This window comes from Schistocerca gregaria, chromosome 2, assembly GCF_023897955.1.
Source record: "Schistocerca gregaria isolate iqSchGreg1 chromosome 2, iqSchGreg1.2, whole genome shotgun sequence".
Taxonomy (NCBI): domain Eukaryota; kingdom Metazoa; phylum Arthropoda; class Insecta; order Orthoptera; family Acrididae; genus Schistocerca; species Schistocerca gregaria.
Genome location: NC_064921.1, coordinates 436,334,216 through 436,354,708, shown reverse-complemented (window position 1 = coordinate 436,354,708; position 20,493 = coordinate 436,334,216). Strand labels below are relative to the sequence as shown.

The window sequence follows — 20,493 nt, the reverse complement described above, 5'->3', positions numbered from 1 at the left end:
CACCTATTCTTCCTGGTAAATTGGTTAATTATATTGTCAATAAGCCAATGAATGTCAGGATGAGTGTTCAACAGAGCTAAGCCATTAAGTAGATCCTCCTGTTGATCTCAGCCATGTCTTTGTACACTGTAGTGTTGAAAAACTTCTTTCTATTGCTTCTACTGAAGCAATAGATGCATGTAGACAAGTAACTATTTTGTACAGTATGTGCAAATTAGGATAGTCAGATCTAGGACAAACAGACAATGCTTGCATAAGAGAGTCTTGAACATTAAGGGCACTTATGCTTGTTTGCATGTATTGAAGAATCTCTCGCATTAGTCTTTTTTTAATCACAAAATAGTGGAATATTTGCAACTAATCTCGAACAAATAACAGACAGAACAATGTATTGAGATCACTAGAATGGCCGCAATTTTTCTCATAGGTATGTGTTATCTATTTATGTGTATAAAATACGATGATGCTGACATGCGGGCTACATAGGAAAGTACAACTACTCAATAACTCAATTCTGTCAAGTCAACTAATGAAAGAAACGAACAATGGCATGCAGGCTGAATGCTGGGGGCAGCATGGGTGGCAGTAAGGCATGGGTGGCAAGGGTGGAGGGTAAGTGGGCTGTGTGCCCTGCGCAATCCCCATATATATCCACCACTGATTCTATTGTCTTCTCCACTGTGTCACTCTCTGCTTATACACCCTACCCACCTTCATGGCTATTAGAACTCTAAAAATGCCCACTCAGTTTTCCTGTTTGCTAAGCTCAGTAGTGGGTACGTTAAGTGCAAGTTCAAGAGTCCTGCATGTGTTTGTACCAACTCCTTATTGAACCACCAATAAATCTGTGATTTTCTGTAATTAATACACAGGGTTTTTTCTTGTTTTTGTTTTTTTTTGTTGTTTTTTTGTGTATGATAACTTTATGGACTTTGGTTTACGTTACCTCATTTACTGCTGCAAATAGCTTTGAAGCTTTCTAGTTAACTAGTTAATTCTGGGACAAAATTATTCATGCCAGCTGCTTGGTACTTAAGGTACTGTCGGCTAATGTAATCAAAGTTTGTTGGCAATCATATGCGTCCATTCAAATCTTGAAGATTTTCCATTCTGCATGGTAGCCTCTTGCCACCATTACACAATTGGTCATTTTTCTGAAATTGAATTATGATTGGCGAGTCAATCCTCTTATCTCCTTATTGAGATTTCAGTGTGAGTTCGGTAATAAGCCCCCCCCCCCCCTTTTTTCTTTAATATTGGATGGCTTGATTTCTCCTCCTTTATTGGTGTTGTAGGTGTGTTATTACACTCTTAGCCATATTGTGCTTAGTTTCGTGACTAAGGGGTTTAAGACCATTTACAATTTAACTATTTGTTGAACATTAAGATCCTATTTCTTGCCAGTTAATACTAGCAGTTACTAGTGCCATGTGCAGAGTTGCCTAGATTTATCACAAAACTGTACTTGGGTGGAGAAAAAATTGACACAGTTTTGTACCTTCCTTGGTATTTTTATTATGTATTTTTTTAAATGTGTGTGTGTCCTTTTGGGGAACTCAATGTAAATTTTAAGGTTATTGTTTTAGTAAATTTTTAATTCTTTGGTGAGTGACGTTGGCAAACATTCTGTGACACCAAATTTCCTTGCTTCATTGATGTGGTCGTTGAAAGTATTGGCTTCCATAACCGCGATAGTTAAGTGCAAAGCTTATTGGTTGTCTTTGAACACAGATATTTTCCTAACCACAAACAACATTCAGGGTTTCCTATGTTTTAACAGTATAACTTGGGTCAGGGTGGCAGTGTACTAAAGTCATATTTGAATGCAAAATAAACTCTGCACCACATGTTGGGGAAGTAAATATTTATGAAATTCTCTTGAGATTTGTTGTTTTTAGTCTTAAAGTGTTTTTTTAATTAATTGTTGAAAGCTTAGAAGTAAATTTTTCTTAATTGCTTTGAATCATCCTTTAAGTACAAAATGTTAAATAAATATTTTGGTCATAACTGATGTTCAACCTTACTTGGGCTTAGTCCTTCCCCTCCTAGATAACCTCACACAATAGCTCTGTACCATTTTGTAGCACATCATGGTTCTCTTTGGGTGTAGGTCATTTGTACAGTACTGAACATCATTCATAGAAGGTTTCTTTTTTGCATAATTGATTGTTGTATCTAGGTGTGTCTTTTTTTCTTCTTTTCAAATCCATTGCCTTCCAAATTGAGCCTCAAAATATGACTAGAGTGGGGATTTGAGAACAAGCAAGAAGGTCCAAAACCTTGTGGGTGATGTGGACATTTTTGAGTTGTCTGGGCAACTGCAGGCAGTGGCAGGTATACTGCTGCAGGTAACAGTGGAGCTGGTTATGCACATAACTGTCACCATGCAGCACTGCTCTACGTATCTATCTGAATTCAAGGAAAACTCGAAACTTTTAAAATATGGTATTCCCTCACGTCATCAGATTTATCATATACAGGCTCAAATTATGCACTGACTGTGGAGGATAGAGGACCTTGTCGTGGTTGCTATTGATCCCATATTTCAACCTTTTAGCAAGCAACTGCGTAGCAAAACAATTAACTTGCAAATTGGTTTGAGTAACTTAGAGGAGGGAGGCAGGCAGGTTGGTGGAGAGGTAGACTTTGAGGTTGTCAAAAGGGTGGTAGCTCTTCCAGGAGTTGGAAGTTGGGATGTGGAGAATACTTAAGTGCTCTTTGCTAAGTTACCTAATCTTTTTGCAAGAAAGCTTTTGTGTGGGATAGTGTGGCTCAGCATCAGTACCCAGGAGGAACTAGTTGGGTTTTGTGGTTTATTGTGAAGTCAGAGGAGCAAGGAAAACTATTTTCCAGTTACTATAACCATAATGTCAAGGGTCCTTGGCAGTTATAACTTGGGAGGGTCTTGCCAAAAGGAGGTACATAAAGAAGTTGGCTGCATGCATACTAAGAGAGCATCTATTGGTCAAAGTCAAAAGTGACCATGGTAATGGATATTTATATGGTGTTCAAGATACTAATGAAAGTTTGGCTAGGTATGTGTGGGAGGTATGTACCACTGCTGCAGCCTTTGATTTGGTAGTCCCAGAGAAGAAAATTGTTGGCACTATCCTGCAAGCTGTTAAGCTGGAAGATTGGTCTAGAGTTTTGTTTGTAGAACACCCAAGGACTTATCAAAATTCGATGATCTTGTCATGCCTGCAGAAGGAGTTAAGCAAGCAGATCAGAGGAGAGGAGGAGACAGGGCATGGTTTTAACACACAAGGACTTCAATCCAGAGGTTGCCTCTTTTAGTAAAAAATTCACTATTAGAGGAAATTGCTATCATTGTAGCCAGCCTGGCCATCTTGCCTGACAGTGCCGGACTAATGTTAAATGTGCTCTGGATAGCTGACACCAGAGCAGCAGATGACAGGGGACTTTCTCTGTCATATCTACTCACTGTAAGGCATTGAAAGCTGTAGCTGCTAATCCTCTTCCCTTTTTGTGTACTTATGTTAACAATAAGCCCTTGTGTGCCTTGTTTGATTTGGGTAGTAGTGTTTCCTTGATGAGCCACTGGTGCTACATTAGCTATCACCACTTTGTAAGCTTCCAGAATTGTTGGTTTTTCTTACAGGGCATTAATGGTGAAGCCCTTCCTGTATTGGGGTGTAAAAGGTGTTTTGTCATGTTGGTGGTTTTCATCACAAAGGATGTGAATTTGTTGTGATTTTGTTGATAAGACAGGCCTTTTGTTGAGTTATGCATTTAAGAGTTTCTACCTAGGTTTCTCTCTGGACGTGGAGTTTCTTAAGTGTAACAATGCTGGGCAAGTGACACTGTATAGCAATCATAGTTGTGTGAGCAAGGAATGGGATTTCGATATGGGGCATTTAGAACCTGGGCTCTCCTTAAGCTGTTGTGTAACTTCCTTGAGTTTCTAACCAACAATCTGGGCATTACCAACCACAGAGAGTATAAGATTTTGCTGTCTGAACAGATTCCAATCTCCTAACGGGGACCTGTTAAGTGTTGCTAATATCAACACTACATTGTGTAGCTGTAGTTTGCATGCACAAACTTCAAAGTGCTGATTGACACAAAATTTGTTTGCTTCTTCAGTTTTGTATTTATACCCTTGTTTTGTGTAAATGGCAGCTCCTCCTTTATCCATGCTAGATCTGCAAATGTAAGATGCTAAATTATACCCATTTAGACTGACACATTCCATCACCACAGTTACATGGTGTTCAGACAGACTAAGGATATCAATCTCATTCTTATTTGTGATAATCTAACTGCACTAAGAGCTCATCTACTTTTTTCCCTCATATTTTGATGATGTAAATTGATACTGCCCTTAGCTTTATCACTATTTACTATACATGAAGCTTCTTTTATTCTACTTTTATTGATTATTGTCTGCCTGGACTTTATCTTTAACCTAAAAATCCTGTCTGTCTGGTGCCATTAACCAGACGAATCATGTTCAGCCCTTGCATTTAGTTTTGGAAGTTTGAAGGCATCTGACTTCACTGTGCAGCCAACTAAAGTCACTCTATTTCCTTTCTTGGACATTTGGCTTTGGTGGGCAGTGTTAGAATAGACCAAGTGAGGATCCAGACCATTTATAGCTTTCATCCTCCCAAAACTAAGAAAGCGGTGGTGCAATTCATAGAAATGACCAAAATTTCCAGCAATTCATACCCCAGTTCACTGACTTACTGGGTCCTCTGAATCTTTAGCGCAAGAAAGGAGAGCCCTTTGTTTGTATGGACAGTCAGCAAGCTGCATTTGACTCTCTTATGGTTGCCCTAAGTAACACTCCCATTTTGGCCATACCTGATTGCGACTTGTCCTTTGTTGTTCATACATATGTCTCCAACCCTGGGTTGGCTGCTGTTCTTCAGAAGCAAGAAGTTAAGCAAAGGCCGTTGGCTTATGTTTCCCAATGTTTATAGCCATAAGAGAGATAGTGTTCTACTTAAGCATTGGAGGTGCTTGCTATTCTTTTCACTCTTGAGAGATTTAAATACTATTTGGAACATGAAGGGTTTATGCTAGAGACCAATAATCGGGCTCTCCGTTGGGTTCTGGCTCATCTTCATACTTGACACATTGCATAACGGGCGGTGAAGATATGTAGCTTTAGGTTCAAAGTGCACCATGTAAAATGGTGTGATAACAATGTAGTCAATGCCCTGAGTCACATGTTTGAGAAGCAAGAAGAAAGAGAATGCTCTCTAAGTATCACTGAGCTGGTGGAGGAGCGGGTTAATTTTATTCTTACTCATATTGCTGTATTATTCAGTGATTTGATTGGGCATCAGAAGGAGGGTCTGAATCTGGGGTGTATCAGGGGGCACTGAGCATCTGGCTAGTCAGTTCTCAGGTATGAGTTCAGGAGAAAGATCTGATGTTGTAATGCGGGTCACGGGCAGTGGTGAAAATATGCATTGGGCCATGTTGATCCCAGTGGTACTGAAGCACCATCATAGTTCAGTGGCAGGAGGCCATGTAGTTCTTTATAAAACTATCCATAAACTCTAAGAATCCCTTACACGGCCTAAATTTTATCAAGATGTTAGGATGATGGTTGCTCAATTTCAGAACTTCCAGATGGCCAAACCAAATACTTATGGGTGAAGGAGGCTACTTCAATCTAGAGCTGAGATGCCCATGGAATGCCTCCTTATCAATTACATCAGTCCTCTGCCTCATACCAAATGTGGGTATCAATATATTTTTGTCATCGTTGATGGGTTTGCCAAATTTAGGTGGTTGTTGTACAGTAGGGCTGTATGGATGCGTAGCGTGTTACCCCTCTGAGAACAATTTTTGCTTAATTTTCCCTCTTCCCCAGAGTTGCATCTAGTGACAATGCTTCTGTTTGTACTTGAAGGGATTTTCATAACTTTTGTTTCCACTTTGTGGTTAAACATGTCACCACTGTGTGCTACTATCGCCAGGCATCATTTGTGGAACAGGTTAATCATAATTTGAAATTTTTGCTTATTGCATTCCACTCTGAGGCTCAAACAGGTTGTGAATGTACTTTGCTGTGGTTAAATTTTGTCTTTAATACCATTAGGCATGAAATCTATCAGACTACTCCCATTGTTTCCAGAATGAGATTTTCACTCTGCAGTGGAATGTGTGCTGATATGAAACATCCTGGCAGATTAAAACTGTGTGCCGGGCCGAGACTTGAACTTGGGAACTTTGCCTTTCATGGGCAAGTGCTCTACCAATTGAGCTACCCAAGCATGACTCACGCCCCATTCTCACAGCTTTACTTCTGCCAGTACCTCATCTCCTACCTTCCAAACTTTACAGAAGCTCTACTGTGAGCCTTGCAGAACTAGCACTCCTGAAAGAAACGGTATTGTGGAGACATGGCTTAGCCACAGCCTGGGGGATGTTTCCAGAATGAGATTTTCACTCTGCAGTGGAGTGTGCACCAGATATGAAACTTCCTGGCAGATTAAAACTGCGTACCATACCGAGACTTGCACTTGGGACCTTTGCCTTTCATGGGCAAGTGCTTTACCATTTGATCTACCAAAGCATGACTCACTCCCATTGTGCTTATGATATCATATCTCCTTAATTCTTGCTTGGTCAACCTGTGGTGCATATAAGATCTGTTGCCCAACAACCTGATTGCCTAGTATATCAAGGATGTCTGGTGAAGGGAAAAGGCTAATATGTGATGTGCCCATAGCAGGGAAGTGGTGCAGCACAACATGAGGTGACATCTGGGTAACATTCAAATCAGGGATGTAGTCTTTGTCAAAAATGTTAGAAGTAGGGATTCATGTGATAAGGTTCCTAGAAAGTTGTCTCCCCATTTTCTGGGATCCTATAGAGTGCTGGAAGTTCCCACTCAAGACACACTCAGGGTCAAAGGGGAGGACAATGGAGATGACCTCATGGTCCATCTGAGTCAAGTCAAATAAGGTCATAAATAGACAAAGGTTTGTAAATCCTCAACTGGGGTTTCAGTTTTGGGAGAGTGGAGATTGAGCCCTACCATATCTATAGTAGTCAGTATTACAAATGGGGATGCATTTCTGACAATAAGTTTTCATCCTGATGGCTTTGGAGGACATGAGATGACTGAAGTTATTCCTGCTGTGGAAGTCCATGGTTGTGGCATCTTGGTCAAGGTGGAAGCATTGTGCCTTAGAACTATGGTGAAGTACCTTACTGATGTTGAGTGAATTTCGGGACAATGTGACATTCACAAAGTGTTCCTTTCTATTGTCTTCTCCTGTGTGCCACCATCTGCTTATGTGCCTTATGCATCTTCAGGATGGGCTAATTGCTTGGTATTTGAGTTACTGTCTGCTAATATGGTTGAAGTTCATATGCCAACCATGTGCATCCATTCAAATCTTGCTGATTTTCCATCCTGTGTGGCAGCCTCTTGCTACCATAACACCATGGGGCCTTGGTTTGAATGTGATATTCTGGTGTTTGTTCAGTAATAAGGCCCAATAGCTTTTATTCTCTTTTTTTGCTGTTAATTCTGCACGGTTTGGTTTCTACCCCTTTATTGGTAAGTGGATGAGTAATTATACCATGTTCTGTTTAATGATTAAGGGGTTAAAGATCACTTATGATTTAACTATTTGTTGAACTGGGAGATCCTTTCTCTTACCAGATATTACTAGCAGTTACTAGCACCTTTCACAGAATTATCTCAATTTATCCGAGAGGGTGTAGATCTGATTTACGTTAACTACCTGGGTTCAGTCAGTTGGATTCTGAGGACAATAAGAGAAGACTGATTGTCTTTCTTTCTCACCCAATCAGGAAAGTCTCCCCTGATCTGGAGTTCCAAGTGACTTTTCCAAACTTACCCCATTTCATACACCTTGCCAGTATTTCTCCCTCATTGCTTTTCCTTACACTTTGTTGCTTCTGCCAGAAGAAGGAGCCTCTGGCTCTGATAGCTTGTACATTTATTTAATCTATATATGTGTTTGCTCCTGCTGCCACTTAGTGAGTAAATTTATGTATCTATTCCTCTATATTATATTTTCAATAATTGATTATTTTTGGTGATATATTTCACTCTTTATGAATGCAGAATTATTTATTCTGCTCCTGCAGTTTTGGCATTCCACCAATATCAAGCATAAAGATTTGATGTCAGGCAGTGGAATAGTACAGTTTTATTTTCTTCCTCGTCTGGCCTACCTGGGTGTAACAATTTGTTGGGCTATGCAGAACATATGGCTTGATGTAGATCTAGCTCAAATGTGGGTATTAAATATTCTGCTGCATCATTTATTTTATGACAGGATAATTACAGTACTGTAATTGATAAGAATATCATTGCAACATACCGTGTTTCCTACATTATCTTTCTGATACTGTATGGATGTAAGTTTGGAAAGGTGTTGTGTAGCATCACTGATATACCAAAAATTGAAATATGCATGAATGATGTATGTTGGCATCCTTGATGTTAGTGCTGTATCTTAATGACCTGGCAGAAAGTAATAATGGTAATCCCAGACTTTTGGAAGATAATGCTAATCCCAGACTTTTTGTAGATGATGCTGTTATCTACAATGTAGCAGGGCTAGGGCCAACTGTCTGAAAAAGCTGAACAAATATCAGGGCAGATGTAGATATTTTTTTAAAGTGGTGCAAAGATCGAATTCCTGTCAGATTCTATACTGAATTTGAAGGTATGTTAGCCCCTCTTCTAACAATAATCTATGGTAGATCCCTAAAACAAAAAATTGTGATCAGTTCTTGGAAAAAAGCTCAGGTAACATATGTCTACAAGAATGGTAGTAGAAGCAATCCAAAAACTACCATCCAATATCCTTGACACCCATTTGTTGTAGAATCTTAGGGCATTTTCAGAGCACAAACAAAATGAAGTATCTTGAAGAGAATGACCTCCTCAATACCAACCAGCATGGATTCCGAAAACATCTGTCATGTGAAACCCAGCTTGTACTTCCCTCATATAATGTACTGAAGCTTTGGATCAAGGCAGTCAGCTAGATGCAGTACTTCTCAACTTCCAAAAAGTATTTGACTCAGTACCACATCTATGGTTATTGTCACAAATTTAATCATGTGGGATATCAAGTGAAATGTGTGACTGGATTAAGGACTTTTTGGTAGGGAGAGCACACCATGTTGTCTTGGATGAAGAGTCATCATCAAATGTAGGAAGTTTGTTGGGAGCCTTGCTATTTGTATTGTATATGAATGAGCTTGCAGGCAATATCAATAGCAAAATCAAATTTTTGCAGATATGCAGTTATCTCTAATGAAGTACTATCTGAAACAAGCTGCATAAATATTCAGTGAGATTTTGAAAAGATGCAAAGATTGACAACTTGCTTCAAACATTCAGAAATGTAAAACTTTGTACTTAACAAAATGAAAAACATAGTATCCTATAATATCAATGAGTCGCTGGTGAAATTGGGTGGAACCCTCTATAAGGATGTGAAATAAAATGATCACATAGGCTCAATTATGGGTAAAGCAGGTGGCAGACTTCAGTTTATTCATAGAATACTAGAGAAGTGCAGTCAATCTAAGAGGAGATTGGTTACAAACCACTGTTGCTCTAGAATATTGCTCAAGTGTGTGGCATCCATACCTGATAGGACTATCAGGGGATGTGGAACATATACAGAAAAGGGCAGCACAAATGGTCACAGGCTTGTTTAATCTATGGAAGAGTACCACAGAGATACTAAAGAACTGAACTGGAAGACTCTTCAAAATAGATGTAAACTACACTGAGCGAGTCTATTAACAAAATTTCAAGAACCAGCTTTAAATAGTGATTCCAGGAATATACTATTATCCCCTATGTATTGCTCAAATAGGAATCATGATGAGAAAATTAAAATAATTATTGCATGCACAGAGGCATTCAAACAATCATTCTTCTCATGCTTCATACATGAATGGGACAGAAAGAAACCCTAATTAATGGTGCAATGGGGTAAATCATCTGCCGTGCACCTCATGGTGGTTTGCAGTGTATAAATGTAGATGCAGACAACTTGCTTTAAATGTATGACATTCCAGGGTGTATCAATTTGTTGGGATATTGGGATATAACATGGAATGGTAATACAGGCTCAGCCATAGGTAAAGTAGGTGGCAGACTTCAGTTCATTGATAGGATACTGGAGAGGTGCAGTTAGTCTACACAGAATACTGCTTGCAAATGATTTGTGTACATCTTAGAATGTTGCTCATGTATGTGGGACCAATATCTAAAAATTTATTGTCTATGCACAGACAAGTGCAGCACAAATTGTGCAAAACAAACACTGTATCATTTAAGAGATACAGAGGTGAGTGAGTGTGCCTAGACTTGCCACAGTTCACTGCTATTTGTGCTATGTCATCATAACTTGCCTGTGCATAGCATACAAAGTATTGCACCCTAACCTGAGAGTGAATTCAAAAATTAAAATAGTGTTTCCTAACTTTGATGATATACGCTTCAGTAAATTAATGTTAAAATTGTTAAATCTCAAGATGATCACATGAACATGTTTTGCTAAGTAAATAGCTCTAAGAAAAAATAAGTGGTGCTAAAAACGCAATTAGAAAGCTAAAATGGCTCAGAATGTGGAAATGTATCTCACAATCAACTGTTACAAGCCTCAACTGATCAGAGCAATATTTTGGCCAAAATCGGCATTTTTATGAAAATTTGGAGGTGCTAAATATTAGACTCGGAAAGATGTAAATTTCTATATAGCCTCAGATTCCAAGACTTACCAAGCGGGAAAGCACCAGTAGATAGGCACAATGAATAAAACACACACACAGAATTTCAAGCTTTCGCAACCAGCGGCTGCTTCGTCAGGAAAGAGGGAAGGAAAAGGAAAGATGAAAGGATGTGGGTTTTAAGGGAGAGGGTAAGGAGTCATTCCAATCCCGGGAGCGGAAAGACTTACCTTAGGGGGAAAAAAGGATAGGTATATACTCACGCGCACACACACACACACACATATCCATCCATACATACACAGACACAAGCGGACATATTTAAAGGCAAAGAGTAAGGGCAGAGATGTAAGTCGAGGCGGAAGTGTGGAGGCAAAGATGTTGTTGAAAGACAGGTGAGGTATGAGTGGCGGCAACTTGAAATTAGCGGAGATTGAGGCCTGGTGGATAACGAGAAGAGAGGATATATTGAAGGGCAAGTTCCCATCTCCGGAGTTCGGATAGGTTGGTGTTGGTAGGAAGTATCCAGATAACTCAGACGGTGTAACACTGTGCCAAGATGTGCTGGCCATGCACCAAGGCATGTTTAGCCACAGGGTGATCCTCATTACCAACAAACACTGTCTGCCTGTGTCCATTCATGCGAATGGACAGTTTTTTGCTGGTCATTCCCACATAGAAAGCGTTGCAGTGTAGGCAGGTCAGTTGGTAAATCACATGGGTGCTTTCACATGTGGCTCTTCCTTTGATCGTGTACACCTTCCGGGTCACAGGACTGGAGTAGGTGGTGGTGGGAGGGTGCGTAGGACAGGTTTTACACCGGGGGGCAGTTGCATGGGTAGGAGCCAGAGGGTAGGGAAGGTGGTTTGGGGATTTCATAGGGATGAACCAAGAGGTTACGAAGGTTAGGTGGACGGCGGAAAGACACTCTTGGTGGAGTGGGGAGGATTTCATGAAGGATGGATCTCATTTTGGGGCAGGATTTTAGGAATTCGTATCCCTGCTGGAGAGCCACATTCAGAGTCTGATCCAGTCCCGGGAAGTATCCTGTCACAAGTGGGGCACTTTTGGGGTTCTTCTGTGAGAGGTTCTGGGTTTGAGGGGATGAGGAAGTGGCTCTGGTTATCTGCTTCTGTACCAGGTCAGGAGGGTAGTTGCAGGATGCGAAAGCTGTTTTCAGGTTGTTAGTGTAATGGTCCAGGGATTCAGGACTGGAGCAGATTCGTTTGCCACGAAGGCCTAGGCTGTAGGGAAGGGACCATTTGATATGGAATGGGTGGCAGCTGTCATAATGGAGGTACTGTTGCTTCTTGGTGGGTTTGATGTGGACGGATGTGTGAAGCTGGCCATTGGACAGATGGAGGTCAACGTCAAGGAAAGTGGCATGGGATTTGGAGTAGGACCAGGTGAATCTGATGGAACCAAAGGAGTTGAGGTTGGAGAGGAAATTCTGGAGTTCTTCTTCACTGTGAGTCCAGATCATGAAGATGTCATCAATAAATCTGTACCAAACTTTGGGTTGGCAGGCTTGGGTAACCAAGAAGGCTTCCACTAAGCGACCCATAAATAGGTTGGCATATGAGGGGGCCATCCTGGTACCCATGGCTGTTCCCTTTAATTGTTGGTATGTCTGGCCTTCAAAAGTGAAGAAGTTGTGGATCAGGATGAAGGTGGCTAAGGTGACAAGGAAAGAGGTTTCAGGTAGGGTGACAGGTGATCGGCATGAAAGGAAGTGCTCCATTGCAGCGAGGCCCTGGACATGTGGGATATTTGAGTATAGGGAAGTGGCATCAGTGGTTACAAGGATGGTTTCCAGGGGTAACAGACTGGGTACAGATTCCAGGCGTTCCAGAAAGTGGTTGTTGTCTTTGATGAAGGATGGGAGACTGCATGTAATGGGTTGAAGGTGTTGATCTACGTAGGCAGAGATACGTTCTGTGGGGGCTTGGTAACCAGCTACAATGGGGCGGCCAGGATGTTTGGGTTTGTGAATTTTAGGAAGTAGGTAGAAGGTAGGAGTGCGAGGTGTTGGTGGGGTCAGGAGTTTGATGGAGTCAGGTGAGAGGTTTTGTAGGGGGCCTAAGGTTCTGAGGATTCCTTGAAGCTCCACCTGGACATCAGGAATGGGATTACCTTGGCAAACTTTGTATGTAGAGTCATCTGAAAGCTGACGCAGTCCCTCAGCCACATACTCCTGACGATCAAGTACCACGGTCGTGGAATCCTTGTCAGCCGGAAGAATGATGATGGATCAATCAGCGTTCAGATCATGGATAGCCTGGGCTTCGGCTGTGGTGATGTTGGGAGTAGGATTAAGGTTTTTCAAGAAAGATTGAGAGGCAAGGCTGGAAGTGAGAAATTCCTGGAAGGTTTGGAGAGGGTGATTTTGAGGAAGAGGAGGTGGGTCCTGCTGTGATGGAGGACGGAACTGTTCCAGGCAGGGTTCAATTTGGATAGTGTCTTGGGGAGTTGGATCATTAGGAGTGGGATCAGGATTATTTTTCTTCATGGCAAAGTGATATTTCCAGCAGAGACTACGAGTGTAGGACAGTAAATCTTTGACAAGGGCAGTTTGGTTGAACCTGGGAGTGGGGCTGAAGGTGAGGCCTTTGGATAGGACAGAGGTTTCGGATTGGGAGAGGGGTTTGGAGGAAAGGTTAACTACTGAATTGGGGTGTTGTGGTTCCAGATTGTGTTGACTAGAATTTTGAGGTGTTGGGGGGAGTGGAGCTGGAAGTGGGAGATTGAGTAGATGGGACAGACTGGGTCTGTGTGCAATGAGAGGAGGTTGAGGTTTGTTGGAAAGGTTGTGGAGCGTGAGTGAGTTGCCTTTCCGGAGGTGGGAAACCAGGAGATTGGATAGTTTTTTGAGGTGGAGGGTGGCATGCTGTCCTAATTTGCGGTTGGGCTGTATGACTCGGCCAATGAACACACCCGTCAACTCCTATCCCAAATCAAAGTCCTCAATCTTTCCTCTCCCACATCCACACCGGCTGTACATAGCATCCTCCTACAGGCCTCAACTTACATCTCTGCCCTTACTCTTTGCTTTTAAATATGTCTGCTTGTGTCTGTGTATGTATGGATGGATATGTGTGTGTGTGTGTGTGTGTGTGTGTGTGTGTGTGTGTGTGTGCGAGTATATACCTATCATTTTTTACCCCTAAGGTTAGTCTTTCCGCTCCCGGGATTGGAATGACTGCTTACCCTCTCCCTTAAATCCCACATCCTTTCATCTTTCCTTTTCCTTCCCTCTTTCCTGATGAAGCAGCCGCCGGTTGCGAAAGCTTGAAATTCTGTGTGTGTGTTTTATTCATTGTGCCTATCTACTGGCACTTTCCCGCTTGGTAAGTCTTGGAATCTTTCTTTTTAATATATTTTTCCCATGTGAAAGTTTCTTTCTATTTTATCAATATAGCCTCAGTTTGACATAAGAACATTAACTATGTGACTCCATTAAGTTACCTCTAATTGCTTTCAAATAATTCACTAAAAACTATATTTGGAACAAGTACATCCTTATTCGCAATAGATTAAGTATCTTTTGTATTAATGATAGAAAGTTCTAATTACAGCACTTGATTACATTGATTAAGTAATAAAACTATAGCAAGTTTCAAGGCTTTAATGTAAATAACAATCAATACAAGGACCTTAAAGAAATAGTTCAGATGTTATGTTATTCTGTTGATCCTGTTATAAAATTCTAGCTGGAAAAGTTTCTATGCAGTCAAGCTGAAACTTTTCCAATATCTAAAGCCAACTTAACTTCTTTCATATAAAGGTTATGCAAGTTGTGAATGTATATGCAACAAAGTAATTAAATGATACATATCTGAGAAAGCAGCTATTTAGATGCTGCTACCTGTGTATAGATTGAGTGACTGCAGGTCAGATGTTCTGTTTGGCCATCTGCTGCTCCCATATATAAATACAGCCAGAGAGGCAGTTGAGAGACACTTTAACCCAAGCCACCAAAATGTTAATGTCAGTCAAATGTTGGGTTATGCTGTGTCTGGAATGATGTCACAGCCAGGCAACTACCACACTCATTGTCATTAAAAGTAGGAAGTGAACTTTGCAAGGACTATACACTGTCCTGGGTCACTTAGATTTCAAGGAATTAACTGTTTGTCTGCTGCCCGAAGTGTTGACAAAACCATGTGGCAAGTGGTGAGAATATTTTCTATTTTTGTGGTGAGAAATTAACTTTGATGATTACAAGGCAGGATGATAGCCTTGGAACTTTTCATAGAAGGCGCCTATGAACTGCTACTAGTGATGATAGGAACATTATTATTATTATTATTATTATTATTATTATCATTTTCATCATCATCATGAATGTTATTACATTTCTGTGTGTGAACTTTTACTGAATGTGTTAATCAGTTACAACTCAAATCTTTTATTTATAATCATAGTTCCTGATACTCTACATCTACATCCATACTCCACAAGCCACCTGATGGTGTGTGGCGGAGGTACACTGAGTACCTCTATCGGTTCTCCCTTCTATTCCAGTCTCGTATTGTCCGTGGAAAGAAGGATTGTCGGTATGCTTCTGTGTGGGCTCTAATCTCTCTGATTTTATCCTCATGGTCTCTTCGCAAGATATACGTAGGAGGGAGCAATACACTGCTTGACTCTTCGGTGAAGGTATGTTCTCCAAACTTTAACAAAAGCCCGTATCAAGCTACTGCGCATCTCTCCTGCAGAGTCTTCCATTGGAGTTTATCTATCATCTCTGTAACACTTTTGCGATTACTAAATGATCCTGTAACAAAGTGCACTGCTCTCTGTTGGATCTTCTCTATCTCTTCTATCAACCCTGTCTGCTACAGAGCCCACACTGCTGAGCAGTATTCAAGCAGTGGGCAAACAAGCGTACTGTAACCTACTTCCTTTGTTTTCGGATTGAATTTCCTTAGGATTCTTCCAATGAATCACAGTCTGGCATCTGCTTTACCTACGATCAACTTTATATGATCATTCCATTTTAAATCACTCCTAATGCGTACTCCCAGCTAATTTATTGAATTAACTGCTTCCAGTATCTAAATGATAAGGGATCTATCTTTATATGTATTTGCAGCACATTACACTTGTCTACATTGAGATTCAATTGCTATTGCCTGCACCATGCGTCAATTCGCTGCAGATCCTCCAATATTTCAGTACAATTTTTCGTTGTTACAACCTCTCGATACACCACAGCATCACCTGCAAAAAGCTTCAGTGAACTTCCGATGTCATCCACCAGGTCATTTATGTATATTGTGAATAGCAACGGTCCTACGACGCTTCCCTGTGGCCCACCTTAAATCACACTTACTTCGGAACACTTCTCTCCATTGAGAATGACATGCTGCGTTCTGTTATCTAGGAACTCCTCAATCCAATTACACAATTGGTCTGATAGTACATATGCTCTTACTTTGTTCATTAAACGACTGTGGGGAACTGTATAGAACACCTTGCGGAAGTCAAGAAACATGGCATCTATCTGTGAACCCGTGTCTATGGCCCTCTGAGTCTCGTGGACGAATAGCTGGGTTTCACAAGACCGTCTTTTTTGAAACCCATGCTCATTCCTACAGAGTAGATTTCTAGTCTCCAGAAAAGTCATTATACTTGAACATAATATGTATTCCAAAATTCTACAACTGATTGATGTTAGAGATATAGGTCTATAGTTCTGCACATCTGTTCGACGTCCCTTCTTGAAAAAGGGGATGACCTGTGCCCTTCTCCAATCCTTTGGAATGCTATGCTCTTCTAGAGACCTACAGCGCACCGCTGCAAGAAGGGGGGCAAGTTCCTTTGCATACTCTGTGTAAAATCGAACTGGTATCCCATCAGGTACAGCGGCCTCTCCTCTTTTGAGCAATTTTAATTGTTTCTCTATCCCTCTACCATCTATTTTGATATCTACCATTTGTCATCTGTGCGACAATCTAGAGAAGGAACTACAGTGCAGTCTTCCTCTGTGAAACAGCTTTTGAAAAAGACATTTAGTATTTCAGCCTTTAGTCTGTCATCCTCTGTTTCAGTACCATTTTGGTCAAATTTTGGTCATTTTGGTTACTGCTGAATAAATAGCTAGCAGGAACATTTTCTTTCAGTGAGCACAAGAAGAATGTGGACTTTCAGACTGGAAATTATGGTCAGTATGTTCTCCATCACTTTCTGGCTGACTGCAAAAATAGTTTTCAGACTCTTGTAAAAACAGCAAAGAAGATGATATGTTACTATTCAACCTGATGGTCCTCAAATTGGTTATGGAATTATTTGGCCAGAACAGAGCATCACAGAAATGCTGAAAAACCCAAATTGGTGGAGGCTTGAAGATAGGCATCAGCTATCCTGTTAAACCCTGTTTGCATACTGCAAGAACCAGTACTCCACGAAAGAAACTAAGGATACAGAATACGCTTCAGCCCCATACATATTGTTCTCTTAAGGTAGACAATGACAATATTAGATTGATCACATCATTACAAGTGCACTATAGTGGCCATTTTTCCCACACTCACTATTTGCTGGAGTGGGTCTAACTTTAACGTGTGGTCCAAAGGTAATTATTGTCTGCCACAAACTACAAAGTGATTTGCAGATTTCATGTGTTGATGTTGATGTAGCTTAGAGGTGGATAATAAATAAGTTCTATGGCAGTTTAATATCTTTTTGTAAGTGGCAAGAAGGATTTTTTAAGGAACCTTCTCATTTAAGAAAATGGAAAAGATGCTGGAAACCCTGTTGGCAAATATCTCTTAGTTGTTTGAGATCAGGGTGGTGGTACGTGATACAGAGGTGCTTGTGGCCATTTAGAATATGACTGTAGAATAATAGAAGAATGGGATGATACAGCATAGAAAATATGTTGGTGATATCAGGAGGGTTGGAACAGTTATTACTGCTTTACACGTATTCAGGAGAAGTGTGATTCAGACCTTTTTTCATCCATCCTGATTTTAGTTTTCCAAGATATTCAGAAAATTTTGCAAAGTTTCTTTCAATTACCTACTTAATTCTCTTATACTCTATGTTCTGTATATACCATCATGAAGGGGGACCTTAAGAGTCATGGAATAAATTGGGGTATATATTAGAGAGCAAAGCAACTGCATTAATTATGAAAATTCACTATAATTAAATTGCTGTTAAATGATTGCGTGTACTCAGGCTAAATTTAACATAATGAAATTAACAGGAATGGGAATACTTCAAAAAATTCTATGGCTGACAAATCAGTTATATTAAATAACTGCTTTTCATCTACTACTGAACTGGTGGGATATTGGAAAACTGCCATCAGGCTACACAGGAGAATACATACAAAAACCTTGATGTTTGTTATAGAAAAACGGTTATCTTTGTGCCATAAGAATAGATGTCTGTTTAAAATAAATGTTGCTGGTTGTCATATAGTTTACTGTAATCTTGAATTTTTACAGAATCAGATAACTTCTACAAGAAATTGTTAACTAAAAAGTAGATTTTGCTTTTCTTCTCTATGGCAATATATTTTATCCTTCCTTCGAAGGAATGAATTTTTCTTTAATTTCTAAAGGACATTGTCTTTTATTTCTCATTTTCTCACTGAAAATAACAATTATTTTATTAAATGTTATGGAAAGATGTAGGTCCAAGGGACAATAAAATTCCCATAGGTGATGGGTGCATCAAAATTCTATTGCAATACAGTGTACAAGAGTTTCAAAAAATTAAGGAAAAAAATCAAATCTTTAATAAAAGTGACAGAACCATTTTATTATAAATATCCCCTATGACTGCAGATTCCCTCTGCATATAGGTGGTACAGATCCTGACATCTGATAAGAGCACAATATATTATAGAAACATGTCAGTTTTGCTGAATACCAAACAAAACAATATAATCAGTTTCAGACTGTGAAAACATAATTATTACTTATTCGCAGTATCAGTACTCATCATGGTTTGAAATTCTAAGTTTTATGAATAAAAGAAAATGTAGCCAGTTGATTCTATGCATCGCAAAAGATATTGTTTGGTAGTAATCAGTAATGATGTTCAGTTTTGATCAAAATTTGTGAGATATTTGTCTAAGTCCCTTCTTTTAAAGATATACTAGCTTACTGTGTTCTTAAAAATCATAACATATGAGGTGACTGTGTCCAAAATTAATATTTCCTCAAGAAGTTAGATTTTCCTATAATTGGGTTTCACATCAGATTTTTCTGCATGTAATAACTGGGCATTACAAGGGAAACATTTACTTACTGTTGATTTATAGGTGGAAGCCTGTCCTTCTCATCTTTGTCATTTCCATTCCCATATGGGTCCCCCGTCTGAAAATTTGATATTAAAATAACATGAAATTTTCTCAGAGAAGTTTTACAGTGAAAAGACATGTAAAAATGGCTTTTAAAAGAATTTTGTTCTTAATTTTATTATTAATCTACAGAATAATACCTTCAGGGATGAAAATCTGCTGTAAGTTCCCCACCAGTTCATTGAAAGAGCTAATGTAGCATAATAGTATTTATAATAGTATTTAACTACCTGTGGTAATAGAGGCATATCAGTTGCATAGGATGTAGCATGGATCTCCCTCTGGTATTGTTTATACAGTTCCAGTAAATCAGGTGGTATGCTGACACTACCTTCTGGAACATATGCAAACAGTCACACACTGCACTTATCACAAGGCTCAAAGTAGCAAACAATTTATTGAAAACTGAGAAAGATACATGTCAGTTTAAAAGAATAACTAAAACACAGAGAGATTAACACTTCTCCATAAATCAAATTTTTTTACAGTATTTTGATGAAGGGCGAAGCTATGAAATGTTAACATATAAATTATAGCTTCTTAAGTTTTCCTCCAGACTGAAAAGGAAGGAAGATTACATTATAATGATATGTGAGCATCAAGTTCATTAGAAATGTATCACTAGCAGAGATGGTAAGAGAATCTGCTGTGTTCTTTTCATTGTGGAACTTGTCTTAACTGGTTTAAGGAAAACATGGGAAATCTACAGCAGGGTTGTCAGTGGATATCTGAACTCCACTTTCCCCTAAATGTGATCACAGTGTGCTTATCATTCACTATTTCAGTTGAATGGGTTTAAAAAAGTTGCCATATGAACATTTTGTCATACTTTTGGTTCAACTTCACATGTCTAATTTACATTACAATAAAAATGTAAATAAAACAGAAAGAAACTTCCACATGGGAAAAATATATTAAAAACAAAGATTCCAAGACTTACCAAGCGGGAAAGTGCCAGCAGACAGGCACATGAACAAAACACACAAACACACACACAGAATTACGAGCTTTCGCAACTGGCAGTTGCTTCGTCAGGAAAGAGGGAAGGAGAGGGAAAAATGAAAGGATGTGGGTTTTAAGGGAGAGGGTAAGGAGTCATTCCAATCCCGGGAGCGGAAAGACTTCCCTTAGGGGGAAAAAAGGATAGGTATATACTCACGCGCACACACACACACACACACATATCCATCCATACATACACAGACACAAGCAGACATATTTAAAGGCAAAGAGTTAAGGGCAGAGATGTTAGTCGAGGCGGAAGTACAGAGGCAAAGAAGTTGTTGAAAGACAACTTCTTTGCCTCTGTACTTCCGCCTCGACTAACATCTCTGCCCTTAACTCTTTGCCTTTAAATATGTCTGCTTGTGTCTGTGTATGTGCGGATGGATATGTGTGTGTGTGTGTGAGTGTACACCTGTCCTTTTTTTCCCCTAAGGGAAGTCTTTCCGCTCCCGGGATTGGAA

The 20,493-nt window shown here is 39.8% G+C and overlaps 1 protein-coding gene across 1 annotated transcript in view; it reads right to left on the bottom strand.

The window, feature by feature from the left end:
* Window positions 1-20,493, bottom strand: part of LOC126335822 (kinesin-like protein KIF19) — a 603,567-nt gene that overhangs the window by 45,655 nt on the left and 537,419 nt on the right. The window contains exons 13-14 of the mRNA XM_049999287.1: window positions 19,258-19,361; window positions 18,976-19,043 (exon numbers count right to left, since the gene is read on the bottom strand). Of these exons, the coding sequence (XP_049855244.1) occupies window positions 18,976-19,043; window positions 19,258-19,361 (172 nt within the window). The remainder of the gene's footprint in view (window positions 1-18,975; window positions 19,044-19,257; window positions 19,362-20,493) is intronic.